We start from the raw sequence: 19,624 nt of genomic DNA, 5'->3' as shown, positions 1-19,624 counted from the left end.
GGAATAGTAAACCTGACCCCTCCAAAGTTAAAATACTTTCCATACTGTTATTTACGTTGGAGTAGGATTAGTAAAACTGACCCCTCCACAGTCCAACACTTTTCTTAATGTTGCTTACTTTGGAGTGGAAATAGTAAAATTGTCCCCTACAAGTGTAATATTTATCTGCGAATCTTGTGTTTTTCATTTTTAAAATATTTATTGTTTGTACTTGTATTTTAAAAGTTATTTTAATTTCGTTTTTTAATTAAGTATTTTAATTTTTGACATAATATTATGTTTACTATTTTATAACTATAGAGAAGTATATATTTATTATTATTTATTTCATTACTGATGTTCATTTAACATTTTTTGATTATTTACATATGTTTATTATTTTTTACATTTACTTTAAATAATGTATTTATATTTTATGTTTTACATTTTTTTAAAGTTAATATATTGCATAATTTAAAAACTTGAATAAACCTGCCTATAGACTTCATCTTCTATATTATTGCAGTCAATATGTTGTCCTTTACATACAAAGTATAGCATTATGATCGTTTAATCCTCAGCATTATTTTGGTGATATTTTTCTATTTCAATATTATTGCCTCTGATATTTCTTCATACAATCCCATTTATCATTTGTTATGACCTTTGTAATATCATATATTATAGATGACAATTGCTCTTGGTTGGTCAAAGTAAAATCACTCATGACCATGGTTTGGCATGCATCCATTACTCCCAGTGACCAGGATACCAGTGACAGCATCCAGTCGTGATAATTCATGGTTCCACTCTGAGGTATTTACCTTCTGTTGGTAGCCATGCAAGAATACGGTTAAAACCTGCAAGTGGTCTTTCTGAGAATACATGTACAATCATGCCATGGCAGGACTAGCTTGGCAACATATCATCTTGGTTCTACTAAGACTAACCAATCACATCTATCCAGGTACTCATGGAAGGACTTGAGCCCAATAATAGAGCCTTTGGTCATAAAGTTACCTTGGGTTGTATGAGGTAAAACCAAGAATGACAATGGTTCATCCCTTTTAACATAAATGGAAGGAATGCCACTACTTCTGTACTAAGCGAGTACATCTGAAAAATATACAGAACAAAATATGCTTTTCTGTAAATATCTTGGTTGAACTTCACAAAACATCCAAGTATTAAAAATTAATATTGAAATACTTGAGAGAAGAAATGTGCAGGAAAGGCATAACACAATTTGATCTTGTCTCAAACCTAGGTTAATCATTGTCAGGAAGCTTTCCTCAAGGTTCAAGAGTCCAAATCACATTTGTTCTTCCAGATCCTTACAGCAGTCCCAACCCTGAGCCGCCTGCTGGCCGGAGTACCAGAGCTTACCATAGAAGATGTAATTTCCAGGGTGCACCTCTGCGAGCTTGCCCATGTCGGGGACGGGGTGACTACATGAGGGAGTAGAGCCAATGCTGGTTCGAGGGCACTCCACCCCAGCCTTCTGGAGCCTGAAAGTAAAGAGAAAGCAAAGCTCAATGTCTGGGTAAATACCTCCAGGGCGTTTGATGGGTAATGGAGATGGCGACAAGAACAAGTGGCTGGGGTTACTGTTTGCTGGGGACAGAGGGGTACCATAATTTGAGTGCAAGTGTCCAGGAAGGAAAGTATGTAATCGAAATAAATGATTGCTCAACAATTTGTGGATTAAAGTTGTGGGCATGCCATGTTAGATAATGCCAAGTAAAGGCAGTTAATCCTTCCAAAGATCTTTAAAGATACTAAAAACACTTAAAGATGGACTGCATCATGAACTGTCTATGGCAGGGTAAAGCTCAGTGGAGTAATTAAAGGTAATAACCATTTAATAGCAAGTCATTTGGTTTAAACTCAGGAGATGTGGAATGCTGTAACCAGCCCGGCTGCAGGATAATCACTCTTCACATCTGGATAACATTTTAGAGACTGGAGTCTGTGGATATGCCAGTGGCTCTAAAAGCCGGAGACCGAAGTTATAAGACTGGATTTGTGACTTGAATTGAGGATTATCGGGTTAGTCAGTCAGTCAAATGTGCTTTATTCGATAACTTAAAATCGTAAAAGAAAAATATACATCGTACATTAGAAGTGGCTAAAACGTTCACAGATATTAAGAATAATGACAAAACATTTAAAAGGAATCCACAAAATCCACTGAAACGAAACTATAAAATGCACCACTTATTCAGGTTAAAAATATCTCGGTCGTTAGGACTGAGAATCCATCAGGGCTGGGCGTTTCTTTCTTAGTCACAAAGCCCCTGCTAAAAAGCTGCCCACGCTAAAGCAGACTTCAACACTTGCCATCATCTGTGGAAATATAACGGTAGCTCTGACCTTCACAAAACCCATCCCTCTCAAAGGGGAGAATATACTTTTGTCTCAGGGCACAGTAATGATCGCAGAACATGACAAAGCGCGTAGTGTCTTGAGGCGAGAAGTTATTGCGACTGCAAGGGGCCAAGTTGGGTCCTGTATTCCAACTTTGGGGTTCAGCTAAAGACCAGTGCAGAAGATTCAACCTAAATCTGGTAAGGTTGAAACAGTGTAGAGAAGTGGTCATTACATAGAAGTAAGGTTCAATCGCAGGGCTCGCTTTTAATTAAACATGTGCCCGGACCAGGGGTTTCCTTAGTTCGCTAGCTTCTCTTTCAGCCTGGGCCAGGGATAAGAAGTGTGATTATCTGGTCAGTTCGATCCAAGAGGGCCGCCCGCCAGCCGCCATGGCAGCGGGATCCCGGATTCTGCTCCCCTAGCAGAAGGCCCATTGTCATGTCGAGAGAGCCAGCTAGGCATGTCACTGCCTTAAGTGTAGCTGCCGGCGCAGGGAACCCACTTAAGGCAGGTTTGAAGGTTGAACATGTGTCATGTTTTTTCTGCCACCATGGCATTTAAATTTTGTATTTCACAAACATACTACGAAAATAGGAGCTCCTGTAAATGGGGCCAGAGAAAGGGATTCCGCCATCATCTATAGGACCTCCTACCTAGTCCAGCGTGCCCCTGCCTTGACTCCATCCGAGTAGGTACCAGGATTTTGGCATATCTGCAACCACCACCCGCAGCCCCAAGATTTATTTATGTCTTCTCAAACATCACCTACGTTGATGAATTACATTGTCCATGCGTCTAAAAAGGTATTCTTTTTTTTTAATTTCTCATGTAGATCACACTTGGCTGGACCTGAAGGCAATGTTTTCTGTTTCCCCCTTAATTCCTGGATATCAAACTTATGTTAAAAAAATCCCAAAATAATGAGGGATTCATATTTAAGAAATATAATTTAAATCTGCACTTGAACCAGCAACAGATAATAGACTAGAATTATTCTAAGGGACACATCAAACAGATACATAACACCAGGAAGTTGGAGAATTTTATGGTTTGGAATATTTGGTATTGAATTTGGGGGGGGGGGCAATTTCGGTCTCCTTTGCATAAGGCATGATAAAAGGGCCAAAAAACTCTCGTTATGATTGAAATAGGTTGCAACTCACAAACAGACCAATAACTAAATCCCTGGTGCTCAGCATAGGTGCTGGGGAGACCAGATACACGTCAGATTTCAGGATAACCATCTGAATTTTAAGATCTGAGCTCCATCTAGAGTCATCATATGTAACTATTAAAATATCTGAAAAATCTTGCTTTGATCAATCCCTCCTAGATGTACTTGGAAGATTCCTGGCCTGCATAATACCTTGCTGATTCACATAACAAGCGTCAGTCATGAATAAAACCAAGTGAAATGTAGCAGATGATATTAAAGTGTCTGAGAAATGATTTTTATACATGGTACCAAATTAGGAGCTGCCAACGTGCAGCAGTGTTGGGTGCAACCATTAGATAGTGCTAAATCTCTAGGCTTTATCCCAACAAAAACTTCAAGATGTAGGCACACATTAGCACCCTTGCTAAAAGTAGTCTCAGGCTACTTGGAGGAATGGAACCTTCCACCACTCTAGACTTTAAATCAGTGGTGTAATACTGAGCGCCCTCCAACACTGACTGCAGCATTTTCCTGGTTAACCAGAATCTCCACAATTTTATTGTAATTATATTTTTAGAGTTTTCTATAGCGCGAACAAGACCCAGATTAGGGTATCAGAGCACTTTACAAAAAAGCAGAGTAAGAATACAACTTTTGCCAAACAAGATCAGAGAACGTATCAAAACATTTTTAACGAGTTTAGGCAGGTAGCAGAGTAAGAATACAACTTTTTGCCAATCCATAGGCACCCATTACAATGCAACTCTCAGCGCTACAACACACCTGGGATCCAGAGTGACAGGATCAGACCTTAACACTCACATTTTGTGCTCTCTGAAATAGCTTCCTTTCAAGCTGAAAAACATTTTCAACCAGCCTTCATTTTCTACAGGTCTGTTTGTGAGAGCTCTCCTAGACATCTAGCCAACAAATGAGTCACCTCAGGTAGATCAACTTTCCTTGGACCACAGAATCTCTGCACCCAGTTACCCCTTCCTTTAAGAAAACAAAACTTAGGTTTAGTTCAAGATGCTGCAGAGGTGGTGCTGTGGATGCCATCTCTCCTAGTCCCAGAGTACATGCTTTTCCTAGTCCATGCAGTGACCTCAAGGATTTTTTTCTAGAGAATCCCAGAGACAACCTTCTCAATCCCTCTCTAAGGAACATATTTCACCTGTCCCAAGTATGACACCTCTAGTTAGGCTAGATTTTGCTGAGACTTTGAATCTTGACTGAGCGCTCCAGAAAGGTAACGAAGAATGGGAGGACAAGGTTAGGAAGCTTGTGAGGGGGCTAGCCAACCAGGAAGAAGAGGACAGGTGAGGGGACAGAACAGATGAGTGAGTTTGTGAAGAGAGGAAGAGGGGACAGGAGAGATAAAGAGATAGAGACAGGGAATTGACAAAAGAGCAGATAGCATATGTAGCATTTGAGAAAGAGAAGCTGGGGTTAGTAGCAGAGACAAGGGTTGGCTTAGGGGGTGGTGATCCCACCTCCAAGTCCCAGGATTCCACCACTAAGGTAATAAAGGAAAAGATACTCCTGTGTGTGCCTGGCACGTGCATTGTAGGATGTTTCGACAGTTTTGAAATTGCATGAATAGTCCAAGACAGCAACCTTATGGAGTTGTCTCTTGCTAAGGAATTGGGGTCACTGGAAGAATGAATGAGGATGTCAATCAAACTTATGAGTGTATGAAAGATGCTCGGATTAGACGTTTTGGTTTGGAGACAGCCCAATACCTACAGAGGTTGCATCAGAGCAAGAACAAGGATTATGTTACATTTCAGAATTGGTTTCATGATATGGTAGTGAATAATGTGAATCGGTGAGAGGAGTGGAGGCAAATGATTTACACCAACACCAAGGTGCTAGGAGGAACTCAATGGAGCGTTTGGAAGTGTTTAGTGCCAGGCAGCATCCAGGCCTTGGAGGAAGACTTCCACCCTCATGACTGAAGTACCCTGTAACCCCTATTTTTTTCTGGGCTCCTAAAAAGTCGCCACAGTGATCGAAACAGAAGATGAAGAGGTACCTGCCTTCAACCACACTGCTGTGTGCAACATCCGATACACAACAACTACACTTTGGTGGTCATAACGCATGACATGGAAACACTTCCCACATAGGATCTAAAACGACAAAGACAGCATCCTTCCAGCCACATTCTCTACACTGCATACCTTGCTGGCTATGTAAGCAAGCGCTTTAGTGCCCCACGTAGTGGTAGCAAACGCTATATAAATCTTGCCATACAATATGAGTGAGAAGGCTTGTCCAAGGCTAAAAACAGCCCAAGACAACAACACTTCCAGCTGTACACCCTAAGCAGTGTAGCACACTACCCATGCAGACAAGCGCTTCAGCTCCCCACATCGGGGTAGCAAGCGCTACATAAATGTTGCAATGCAATACAATACAGTCATAAGAGGTGATTAGGAACCTGCAGCAGAGGCCCTGGAAGACACTGCAAATAACTTCCTGTTACCATGGATTGACATAAAGGACAGGATCAGGCAGTCTCAAGTCAGTCAGAAGTGAGGGTGGACTACTTGCAACAAGCTTGGGTCCTAATTTGGAATGGTTAATGAGAATAAAGCATATTGTGTATTGATGCATTTATATGGAGTTTCATACCCCATTGTGGGGAGAGAAAGCACGGGAAACAACCTTTACAACGCAACTTTTACAACGCACTACCATTACAACGAAACTTTTACAACGCTACATCCATTACAAAGCATGCATTTACAACGCAACCATTACAACGCATGACACTACAACGCACACCACTACAACGCATGCCATTACAGCGCAGTCATTACAACGCATACCATTACAATGCATAGCATTACAACACATAGTACCTTTACACTATCCAACACTTACCCTACTGTTGCACCCCCTGGAGTTAGAATAGCAATTTTAACCCCTACACTATCCAACACTTACCCTACTGTTGCACCCCCTGGAGTTAGAATAGTAGTTTTTACCCCTACACTATCCAATACTTACCTTACATGCAATGTAATGTTATGCGTTGTAATGGTATGCGTTGTAAATGTAGTATGCGTTGTAGTGGAATGCGTTGTAAAGGTAGTTTCAAAGTATTCATTGTAATGGTATGCGTTGTAATGGATGTTGCCGTGTAAAAAATGCGTTGTAAAGGTAGGCGTTGTAAAAGTATGCGTTGTAATGTCATACATCCGAAAGCACATTATGCTCAATAAGATGAGTCTAAGCATTTAATTGGACTGGTCCTTGCAGGACTGTATCACACTTCCTCCACAATGGCCATTCTGTGCCATTCATACCCATCCAGATGGCGCTGCACCGTTATCAAAAATGTTATGAACTGTTTATAAGTAAAGACCTGAAATGGCTGAATGCAAACTAAAAAACAGTAAACCAACAGGACAGCATTATAAAGCTTAAAGAGAGGCGCAGCAAATACTTATTAACACAGTTCTTCCACTGTGCAGACCTCAGCTGCCATGCACTAAAAGCAGCAACGGAAACATAGAAGTTTATGCATATCGTGTATGTCATTTGGAATAAGAGTTTTACTACAAGTGGGGTTTTGTCCTGCACTGTGGCCGGGTAGGACACTTATATAGATTCAAAAAAGAAGGGACCCGGTCACTGTTTTTGTTCTGCTGACTTTATTATTTAGCGCAGAATCTCACCCTAAGGTATTTAATCCTTAGGTGTTTTTTTATATTTTGATTGTTGTGAAACAGTAAAACAATTTTTACATTCTTTTGACAGTCTGAGGTTTACTTGCTGTAATGTTAATGTATTGTATGCCTTTGCGCTACAAGGCCAGACATCTAGCAAAAGTTGCATCCTAGTGGCCTTATAGAAGTGGTGGACAGGGTACTATTAACATTATATTCAGATGGAGCGGCAGTAATAGGATTCCTTGGTGAGGTCTTTTATTCATGGTGGTTCATAAGAATCTAGGAACGTGTCTAGAGAGTTCCATAGTGTCCTGGCTGATGGTTTCTATGGGGAGTTTTGTAACGCTATGTTGTCAGCCCCTCTGAGGCGGATGGTCCAGTTTAACCAGCTAACAAAATAAAAAATTGTTTTTAGCTCAAACAGATCAAAAATTACTAAAATGGTGGTGACATGCGTGTGTGCAATGGATAGCCCTTCTCAAATGTTAACTGGTCATCTTTTAGCTGCTTATTTCTGTATTTGGTTGTCAAACTGGTGCTCGTGAGGTAATATATTTGGCCAAGCAGCATTACCATGTGTCAAAATGACAAAAGAATGAAGTAATACCATCAAAAAATTATGCTGCATACTTTTTCCTTTTCTTGTTGCATAATTTAGTCAAACCTGCCGCATAATTTATTGCTCTTCTGCCGCATAATTCCAGTGGCCCTGCTCGCCGGTTTCATTCTTGGCCAGGCCCACTCAGACGTTCATCCTTCTTAAGCTGATAACTAAGTACCACCGGGCAGATACAACACTAAAGCACAGGCACACGTAGTCCATATTATCACACTCTGCCAGATAGATAATATCCACGTGTATAACTACCTAAGTGCCATTTTAGGCCCAGGTCACGGGAGACGGAGTCTCGCCCTGTTATTTATTGTCTGAGCTCCTCCTCAAGTCCTTGCCTTTGAATACTTGCATTGTCCCGGTCTTCAGCCCAACAGGAAAAGCAGGACCTGCACCTGTGTCATACAGCTAAACAAGCATCCTCGTGACCGACAGGCGGAAGTAACCATCGCCAAAGCAGTGTCCTGATGCGCGAGGGATGGCATTCCAGACAGAGCCCTCGTGCGTTTTACTCGCTGTAACATTAAGGGTGCCTATAGAAAAGGGGGGTGGGATAACACAAGCGCAGGGAGACACATTTTCCGCATGTTCACTGAGTGATGCCAAAATGCTTGCTGAGTTGGCGATTGTCGAGACTATCGAGGGTTCATCCCCCTTTAACACGCCCTCTTTCTTCCCATTCCTGTATCTTTATGTCTCGTTTGCAAATTCCCTTTCATTCCTGCATTTTTCTTTTGGCTCAGTTCTCCTATTTTTTTTCTATCCTTCGTTCTCCGTGTTTTGCTTTTCTCTCTCTTGCTCTGGGTGCATACAGTCTGATGAGGAAAAATAGGAAACACCCAAAAAGTGTTCCCGTGCATCCACCTGCAACCGCCAGGACAAATTAAGCACGGATACTCACAACTGGTACAAGTGAGAAACAGGCTCAGCACCGTGTTCTGTGGATCATGGAAAAGAAAGCGGGTTACCTATCTGGCCGCTTTACTTTCCAGGAGGAAAACAAATAGTACAGAAGTGAAATGTTAGGCTTGGGCTAAATTCAAATTACGCGCTCCTAATGCCAGTCATTTTGGGAATTTCGTGTTATGCTTGTTAGATGGAGTTTCCAAAACGATGCCATTACGCCACGTCGCGTAATTACGCGCCATTCCTCGCAAAATGACACCACAAGCACAGGGGCGGCTCTAGGCTCATGGCTCCCGGGGCAGGGAGCGTACGTAGCCCCCCCCCCCCCCCCCCCCAAGAGGGGGTTCGGGCGGGGCGGAGGGCAGAGGCCAGTGAAGGGGGGGGGGGGGGGGTGTCAGGGTGTTTATTAGTGGAAAAGAGCCGGAGGCCGCCAAATCCCTGCCAGGGGCCCCACGCACATATGTATCCATCCTCAGAGGATTATTATATTAAGGATATATATTGGCGTGGAGGCCCCTGGGGTTCGGCGGCCTTGTGCAGGTGCACAGCTTGCACATGCCTAAGGCCGCCCCTGACAAGCACTCCAGAATAATGAAACTGCCAGAATGAGAGCTACACTTGTTTTTCTAACTTGTGTTGTTTGAGCTATTCAAAGTCAAAGAGTCCTTGGTCAAAAATGTAGTACTAAATGACGGATTTGCATCCAGTGCAAGCATGCACAAATTCGCGTAATTTTCGCGTGGTTCCACCAGAGCAAACTATACACATTTTACCCTCCCCTTAAAAATGGGATGATGCATATTTCTGCCCCAATCGTCTGCAGAAGTAAATTTGCGGGAGGGTGTGGTCGCATGAAAATCTACAATCCGAATAGATTTCTGCAATAATGTGTTGGGCGGTTCTGGAGAGACACGCCCACAACAGGTTAATTGACACGCTTTACTTGAAGGAATCAGATTACAGGTATATGGTCCACCTCAAGACATTGTACTTGCTCAGCCTCTAGGCCATAACTGTCTGGGCAGACGAAATTGGTGGAGCAGCGGCTGGCGATCTTTGAAGAGACGCGGATTAAATACCAGCCACAAACTGCAGAGAGCAAATGAAGCAAGCAACTCCAACTAGTTTCCTTCACTGAAACATGCTGAAAAGCCACTTGCTCTGAAATGGCTCTCATTACATTTCCAGTATCAAGCAAGCTGAACATCCTCGACAAGAGGCTGAAGGTTCATACCCAGAAGAATATATCAATAAGATTATGCTTTATTCATCACAATTTCCATTAAAAATCCAAATATACTGATAAACCAATAGGGGTAGTTTAGACCATTTAGACAGTGCAAAGTCACACAGCCTATACTTTTCATGGTATCTATCTTCACTTCTATATTTCATTTTCTTTTATTTTCCATGGCGGGTTTTTCAAGTTATTTCTCAGTTAAGGGGCTTGACTGATAATCTACTTGAAATGGACACAGTGAAAAAAAAACCACAAATCCCACAATTTCAGTCGATACAAAGCAGAGCTAGACAGGTTTTAGAGACTCACATAGCAGTACTATCACTCAAATTATGGAGACTGTTCAGATTAAAACAGTGGATGGAATACTCTAATCTGACAGAACAAGGCCCCTATTCACAAAAGTGAATTTACAGCTGTAGTCTAGGTGTAAATCTACAGTTTTCTGCTATTCACATTTGCAAGTACAGATTCACACCTAAGTGAAGACTTACATGTCCCAACACCACTCAATTCAGGGAATGGAAATGTACACCTTCTTTCACTACCTTGGAACCCATCCCAGCAAAGTTTGGAGACCTTTACCACTTCGCAATCCTCCAAAAGCTTATTCAGAAATCTTAAAACCTAGGAAAAGGCCAGCAGATTGGGTTCAATTTGCTCTTTATACCCTGGACCATGGTGCCTGGTGGTAGCGACAAGAGCCTTCCAAGAACCGCCCCCTCCAACTGGTCCCACTCACAGGAACAGTCAAGGGCAAAAACCAAAGCGCAATACAGCCCCATGGGAGGTATTTTCCCTTCGTACGCCTTCATTAAAGGAGTCTGGGTCAACCTGAGTGAATGGAGGGAGAGAGGTCTCATAGAATGTGAGTGGAATACATTCTTGGGCTACAAACACCCTAGAATCCAAATCAAATATCTACTCCTGAAATTCACAAAAATGCCACAAATTCCCCAGGAAGACCCATTGTGTCTTCCATGGGGTCTTTGCATCGGAACATCTCCAAGTATGGAGACTTTTTCCTACCCCATTTCTTTTAGCACTTCCCTTGTATATACCAGACCAAAACGATTTTCTAACATGTATTGATGGTATCCACGGGGAGGTGGATTTTGTGTTAATCACACTTGATGCGGGAAGTCTGTACACTAGCATAGACTACAAAGCCGGCATATATGCGTGCTGACACTTTTTTGAAATCCAGATCCCTCTTCTACTTCTTCCACACCAAAATGATTCTGGAAATGAATGATTTCTTTTTAAAGAACAACTTTCTTTTGTATTTGATGACAAATACTTTAGACAAGTTCAAGGCACAGCCAAGGGCACTTGTTTTGCCTCGAGTTTCGCAAATCTATTTTTGGGCTGGTGGGAAGAACAAATAGTGGGTACCCTTGACAACTTCAATTCCCATGTGGTAAAGTGGATCAGATTAATCGATGATCTCTTTATAATATGGAAGGGTGACATCCAGGAAGTGTAGAAATTTGTGCATGTGCTGAACACCAACGACCTTAACTTAAAATTTACCAGTCGGATGAGTAAAACATCTACTGACTTCCTAGATGAAAATAACAAAATAACAACTAGCCTGCATAGGAAATGATCTGCAGGGAACACACATTTACATGGCCAGAGCAGCCACCCCAAGTCTTTGATTCACAGAATTCCCTATGGGGAATTATTGCATGCCTGTCACAATTGTAGTACTAATGAGAGTTTGCAACATGAATGCGAGATCATGTTGAGTAGGTTCAAGGAAAGGGGTTACTCTGATTCCAAATTAACAATGTCACTACGAAGGGCACGTTACGGTCACTGACAAGAACTTCTGATTCCCAAGAGAACGGGCAGTATCGATGACGATGAGAAAAACATCAGATTCATTACGACATTCAATAATAAGTCTAGGTATGTCAGACAGATTCTGGGTAACCACTGGCAGATCCTATGTAGTAAAGATTGTTTGAATGATGTGATTGAGGACAGGAGAGGGGCCATACTCAAAGATAGACTGCAGGCCCAGACTGGCCATAGCGGGCACCGGGCAATCCCCCGGTGCGCCGCATGGGTGGGGGCCGGTTTTGAGCCCCTGGGGGCCGATTTTGTTACAGGGCCGTTTTAACAAAATCGGCCGAAAACCGGCCCTAGCACAGCGCTCGGCGGCACCTCCAACCCCCCAACCCGAGTGGGGAGGGGGGGGGGGGGGGGCGGCCGAGCACTTTGCCAGGGCCAGTTGTCGTTCCCTGTCCGGCCCTGATAGACTGAGTAAGAATGCTAATCAAAGGAACTCTACTTGGTTAACTAGTGCAAGGACAGGCTTCTTTGTGTGAAATGTAAAGTCAGCAAAAGTAGCAAGGATGTTAATGAACTCTTCTTTCATCTCTTAGGCAAGGAAAAATGTTTTGGAAAGCTATTGACTTACAACTTTGATTTTGCGATCTATGGGCTTGTATGCTCCTGTGAAAAATGGTACACAGGAGTACAATTCACCCCATGAAGAAAAAGATCCTAGAACATCTGAGGGCTATTACCCATGGTGATAAGCACTATCCTGAAGCCAGGTATGAAGTATAATTTAATGGGAGTAACACTAGCCAGCTGAGGTTCTTTGCAATTGACAGGATAAATTTGACGGCAAGGGGAGGTGACTGAGAAACAGCTCTGATGTGATTGGAGTCGAAATACATTCTGGAACTAAATACAAAAATCTAAGTGGGCCTGAATACGGATGAAGAAATGAATGTGCACTTAGATTAATATACTAAAGATGTATCATATCTGTAAAAAAAAAATCTGTACATAGTATGCCTTTTATTTGGGGAAATGATGTTGAGTTGTGTACTATAGTCTTCTGAAACTGCTTGTTTTTTACAATTGTATTTTGTTATTTGTCTTTTCTGTCTTTTCTACTCCCATCTTCTGTTTTCTTCATTTTTCTCCTTACTTTGCGCTGCAATCTATTTTCACACAGGGCTACTGTGTCATATGGAGCAGATAAGTGAAGCATCACTTCAAGTTGAGAATAGTCAATAAATAATGTGCTCTTGAGCCATGTACTACGCCATGTTGTTGGAACTGGTGAGAAAAACTTGACCACCGATCAGCCTATTTATTGGTATGAGTGAACTATTATTGGAATCATGCCAACTTGGGCTGAATTGTTTTCTATCAACATGTCGGACTGCGGGTTCTACATGTTATCTATGACAAGTTATGGTATGTACTACTGCACCACCTTTAATTATAACTACTAAAAGCATATTGCACAACTTTATGAACAACTGAGGTACCATTAATATCGTGTCAGCCTACTGGGGAAGGATTGCGGTTTCTACATTTCTGTTACCGGCATATTTGTGTTGCTATAAACATTGACCTGACACACACTCTCGTATGGTGAAGTATGAGTGATTCAGAACTCCTTGACCATAACTACATCATTGGTGATTATTTTGGCAGCCATTGCGCTATTGTAGAGAAGCTGCTCATGTATTACCAAAGTCTGTTTTTATTTCTTATTTTTTTATATATAATTTTTTGTCAGTGTACACAAATTTCCAAATGCATGAATCCTTTCAATATGATGCGCATAATATAAATTACCAATAAATACGCAATCGGTAATGGCAAAAACTAGCTTCTCACTGAAACTGTAAGATTGCTGGGACTTACGATGTTCATTCAAAAATGGCCATCATACTATTATGCCCATGTTGGTGGTCTATTAGCCCTTTGTTGATGTTTAGAGGCCAAATATGTTGACACAACTTTTAAAAGTTGAATGGGGGCTGTATTCACTCACCTGTGAACAAGGCAACTTGCACGCCACAATGCCTCAGTGCTTACTTGTCTTCGAGTACACTGTGGTGGATTTATGTGGAATACACAAAACATTACTGCATGGACAGTCAGGTCCGTCGTGACGGGCACTTTGCCCATTTGGTCCAGCAGGAGTTTTGGTATTTATCAAGTTTGCAGACCAACCTCTAGGGAGATATTGCTTGGGTATTTATTCAAAGGTAAGGAATCTGTGCTAGATTTCTCTATCAGATGAACAAGTTACTTACAGTCAGTAACACCTTATCCGGTAGAGACTTTATCTAGCTGTAGGTTCCTTACCAACCCTTCCGTCCTTCCAGCTCTCTGAACCAGATCATGTGTAAGGGACACCAATTTCAAGCCTTTAGTCTTTTCCACACCAACGGTCAGTTTTCATCGAGCTCCTGGAGTGGAAAGTCACAAAAGTAATTGATGTCAGCATGCCGACGTGGCACCTATATAGGTACCTTGCCAACCACTTCCAGCGCAGACAATGCTGCCATGGAGCCACACAACTCCACCTACCGGAGTGCAAAAGTACTGCTCGAAACTCTTCCGGATTCAGTCTGACACTTGGGGATTTTCAAAAGTAAAGAATTTGCAGCTAGATAGAGCCTCTACCAGATAAGGCGTTACCAACGGCAAGTAAATTGTTCTTTAATCCATAATCAGAGTAAGCTTTGGGTCTGCCTCTTGCTCATGACTAGATGACTTTCGTGTCTATTTCAATTTCCTAATCCTGATTTGAGGGATTTCCTCCCTAATCGTACATTTGCTTCACCCCTCAACGTTCTGCTTTTAGTCTGATTTTTGATTGATGGAGGATGTCCTTCCACAGCTGATGTTACGGAACTATTTTACTTTCGATTTCTCTACTATATATGTGATTTTGCACTTGATCGGAGTGTGCCATCCTCCTCTCCCTTTCGACTGATTTGCATATGGCCATGTCTGAACTGGGGTGGCAGAGTGGGCTAAAGAACGGTGATGGATTAAACCCAGATCTGTTGACTGGGTGTGAGTGTTTGATTGGTTCAGATGCTCCGTCCATTACCACCCCCTTTTGGACCACTATCCTACTCTCCCAAGCACGCACATCCTCTTTCCCTCATTCCTCGTCGTACTTTTCCCAAATCCCCACCATTTCTGTCTCCTTGTAGTGTTACATGAAGATGAATGAATGTAGTTAGAACGCATGAAGATTCCCACAAATGAACTATGAAGCCTGTGGATACACTGCTGATTAAATTACAGCACTGATGATAACTTGCGCAGGCAAGTCCCTATTGGTTGTTGATTATGAAGACATTATATATATATATATCTTTAAGTATAAGTCCACCGCTAATAACAATACTTTAACCTCAGCAAACAGAACTTGAAGCTCCACACAGTGGATCTCCACTGCATTATGCATGGCATTCCCGACACACACAAATCAGATTTTGTCACTTAGAGCATAAGCAAGTATCTTCCTCACAAGTGTTTCATATTGTGTAGAGGTACTCGCAATTTAGAAACTCCGATCGTGACATAAAATCCCACACAGGCCCACTGATGGTCGAAGCACAGCGCTGACATGATGGGAGGGCTCTGAAATTATAAATCATGTACACTAAGGGGTCTCTATAACACAATTCAAATTAGTGAGCCATTCATTATTTTTCCCTGGATATTCCCTCCAAGGACATTATCAAGAAGTAACCTTGATACTCAGGGGGCTATGTACAAGGAAGTGGAGGAGAGCCACAAGCTGCTTCAGTGCCTTGCCAGGTGTAGTAAACGCTATATAAATACAATGTACAATTACAAAGGGGGGCTGAAATCAAGTAGGCATTCTAGTGAGGAAATACACAGGCTCCTGCCTTCCTACCTCAGAACCAGGAAGTCCTAGGCTCCTACCTGAGAACCAGGAAGTCCTAGGCTCCTACCTGAGAACCAGGCAGTCCTAGGCTCATACCTCAGAATCAGGAAGTCCTAGGCTCCTACCAGAGAACCAGGAAGTCCGAGGCTCATACCTCAGAACCAGGAAGTCCTAGGCTCCTACCTGAGAACCAGGCAGTCCTAGGCTCATACCTCAGAATCAGGAAGTCCTAGGCTCCTTCCTGAGAACCAGGGAGTCCCAGGCTCATACCTCAGAACCAGGAAGTCCTAGGTTCCTTCCGGAGAACCAGGAAGTCCAAGGCTCATACCTCAGAACCAGGAAGTCCTAGGCTCCTACCTGAGAACCAGGAAGTCCTAGGCTCCTACCTGAGAACAAGGAAGTCCTAGGCTAATACCTAAGAACCAGGCAGTCCTAGGCTCATACCTCAGAATCAGGAAGTCCTAGGCTCCTTCCTGAGAACCAGGAAGTCCCAGGCTCATACCTCAGAACCAGGAAGTCCTAGGTTCCTTCCGGAGAACCAGGAAGTCCAAGGCTCATACCTCAGAACCAGGAAGTCCTAGGCTTCTACCTGAGAACCAGGAAGTCCTAGGCTCATACCTCAGAACCAGGAAGTCCTAGGCTCCTACCTGAGAACCAGGCAGTCCTAGGCTCATACCTCAGAATCAGGAAGTCCTAGGCTCCTTCCTGAGAACCAGGAAGTCCCAGGCTCATACCTCAGAACCAGGAAGTCCTAGGCTTCTACCTCAGAACCAGGAAGTCCTAGGCTCATTCCTGAGAACCAGGAAATCCTAAGCTCATACCTCAGAACCAGGAAGTACTAGGTTTCTACCTGAGAACCAGGAAGTCCCAGGTTCCTACCTGAGAACAAGGAAGTCCTAGGCTCATACCCGAGAACCAGCAAGTCCTAGGCTCCTTCCTGAGAACTAGGAAGTCCTAGGCTCACACCTCAGAACCAGGAAGTCCTGGGCTCCTACCTGAGAACCAGGAAGTCCTGGGTAAAGGGTAACACGTGTCTATCTATAGAGGAGAGCTCAAGCTCCTTTCAGAACACTGTTCACGATAAACATTTCATTGACTTGTCTGAATGAACTTGACCCAGCAGACACCGCGGCGTCAGACTTTCCAAAGGGTGCGTGGCCACCTGCAGCTGACAGGATGCGGCCAGGTTTATTTATACACACGTGGAATTCTTTCCTGCGTCGATTAGCCGCGCACGGCCGAGCAGGGAAACGCTGTAGTTAGGCCAGAAGCACTCATAACACTGCCAGCGATGGCGTTAGCAGCGCTATATGCCGGCACAGAGCGACAGTTCTCGAATCGATGCAGAAGGCCAGGGTGACACGCCCATTCGCAGCACTGCTTCCCCCGCACTGTGCAACGTCTGAATTCCGGCCTTCGTCTCTGCAGCCCCTTGGCTCACACGCACCTCGGATGTCTCTGCAGTGAGGTTAGAGAGTGCGTTGTGGTTGGAAATATAATTTAAGCGGAGCCTCATTTATTTTTAACCCTTCTCGCCCTCCCAACACACCCTGCACATAGCTTGTTCTTCTCGCTGGTAAAGTGTTCCTTGCCGTGCAAAACGAATCCCTCCGTTGCCCAAAGCAATGAACGTAATAGGTCCTCTTTTGTTGCAGGAATCTGGGGCTGGACCCGTGCCTGGAAAATGCCTTCACTTAGCAGACAATTATTTTTAACAATGCCAAATTCTGTTTGTGCTTCCTCTTAGGGTGCAGTGGTTGCCTTCGCATGCATGCCAGTGACATGGGTTGGCTCTCTGGTTTGGCGAGCACTTAGCTTTACGTCACCATTGGGCCGTGCCCACTTTTTCTTAATGTATGGCTTCGCCTCCTTAGGCCTTTGATGGGCGCCAGTGTAGGCAAGGAACAGCTTGCCAGATGGAGGTGTTGCCACTGGCGCACCATCTTCCTGCATTCAAGCATCTTTGGAGTTGTCCTCAAGGGCTACATGACAAATAAAGAGTTTCCTCACTCGTTCATGGGCACTGCCATTAGTAGTGTGAGCAGTAAAGCACCCCAGTTTATGTCCTTAGCAAAGAGCTATGTAATCTCAACCAATAGAGATATGTTGGTTCGAATTTGCACACAGGTTCTATGAAATGTTGGAAAGAAACAATGAATTAAGGCATATATATAATAGTTAATATTATGTCTTTTTAGGGGGTCACAGCTTAAAGAATTTTACTGTCCTGAAGATGGGATGACAGAATAATATCATACAAGACCGAAACGCCGATGACTATACCCATCTCCTAATTACTTTTTATTATACAAGTGATCTTTATTTTAGAAAAATAAGTGTCATTTGTCTTCTATTTGTATTTGGTTTGGGTTGATTTATACAGATGACATATCAAGTCAAATTTTCCTTGTTCATTTGTAAAGAGTCCTGATTAATTCACATGGTTGATATATGTACCCTACTAATTTCAATCTTTGCATTTATATAAAAAATATTTTTGTGAATACTACAAAGTTCCCGTGTTGCTTTCTTTTATATATCCTATAAGTCATCACTATTTGCTCAAATAATTGGCTAACTATTGGTACATACACAGATTAAGTTGAGACAGACATATAAGTAGATACAGATAGTCTGTTATTTGTGATTCTTTCTTTGAAATAAAATCCCTTGCAGGCACTTTTCTAAGACAACATTATCTACCCAAGCCCGCAAGGGTATATTGGGTTTCCCACCCCTCTCTTCTCCTTAGCAAAGAGTGGCTGGCACCCTCACTCGATCTGTCAACACAGAGGTGTTTCAGACTTGAACTTTTCAACAAATTATCCATTGCTATCAGATGTGTAAGTTCAATGGTAGCAAACCATGCCTACAACACCCAGAATGCACAAGGCTGATATACAAAAGCACAGGACAGAAAAACTATGTCCGTAATGACATGGCTTGAGGTGGCCACCCTATCAAAGAGTTCAGAATCTGAAAGGCTTTGGTGGCTGGCGAAGTTTGCAGGAGCATCACTTTAAAGTGAGTGTTTCAGTGTAAAACTTATTAAACTGATCCAGTGACAGGCAAAAGTATTGCATGCTTGTTAGTGTTTCAACGGGGCAAATTAACGATACACGATTGCATCTTTTTTGTACCTTGCACAATCTGAAATGGACCAAACCAGGCAGACTTGGTGACACTCTGAACCACATAATGGTACTGCAGATATAATCACCTACCGCAAATGGCACTACTGATAACTTGACCCATGATATCATTGATTACACACGGATTAGCATCATCAATGGCATCACAGATGGCATTTTTTTTTCTTAAGAGTTTTATATAGCGCAAACTAGACCCAAAGACATCAGGTATCAGAGCGCTTTACACAACACTAGTTTCATTACATGAGGACACATTCATTTTTTTTGTTAGGCACAGGGAGATTAAGTGATTTGCACAGAATCACAGGATGTTGAGTGACATTGCCGAGACTCGAACCCGGTTTCCCAGCTTCGACGTGGACCGCACTAGCCGTAAGGCTACATCCTACCATTATGCATTTATTGGTAACAGAACCAATGAAGTTTTCAATAATTTTACAAATGGCTTCATTGAGAACCTAACCAAGAACCTCACTTACATCACCATCAGAGATATACATCATCAGTAGCACCAAAGAGCACATCAGATATAGTATCAAATGATCAAAGCAATGTGACCGACCCTATTTGACTGTGGATGGACATGTTTTGGTGCATCCATAGCTTCCTCAGGGCTGGAACAGAATCAAAACGTTACATGTAGTGTTTCGATAATTACTTATCACAATTAATTACCAACTTCAACGAAATACCTCCTAAAAATAATCAGAAAATCAAGTGATTAAAGTTCAGCATATTCTCTCAATGTTAGAAAGTTGTTCCAATTTAATAAAAAAACATTTTGTATACATAATGAGGTATGTGCAATCTTGCATGGAGAGGACTGACCTTTCCCTTAA

At 42.7% G+C, this 19,624-nt stretch overlaps 1 protein-coding gene across 1 annotated transcript in view; it reads right to left on the bottom strand.

Moving 5' to 3' along the window:
* LOC147685206 (D-serine dehydratase-like) overlaps positions 1–19,624 on the bottom strand; it is a 587,829-nt gene that overhangs the window by 56,023 nt on the left and 512,182 nt on the right. Inside the window, exon 5 of the mRNA XM_086941117.1 lies at positions 1,366–1,487. Within this exon, the coding sequence (XP_086797243.1) occupies positions 1,366–1,487 (122 nt within the window). The remainder of the gene's footprint in view (positions 1–1,365; positions 1,488–19,624) is intronic.

Source organism: Lissotriton vulgaris, chromosome 10, assembly GCF_964263255.1.
Source record: "Lissotriton vulgaris chromosome 10, aLisVul1.2, whole genome shotgun sequence".
Classification (NCBI taxonomy): Eukaryota; Metazoa; Chordata; class Amphibia; order Caudata; family Salamandridae; genus Lissotriton; species Lissotriton vulgaris.
Note: the sequence above shows the minus strand (reverse complement) of the source record. Positions and strands in the feature narration are given on the sequence as shown.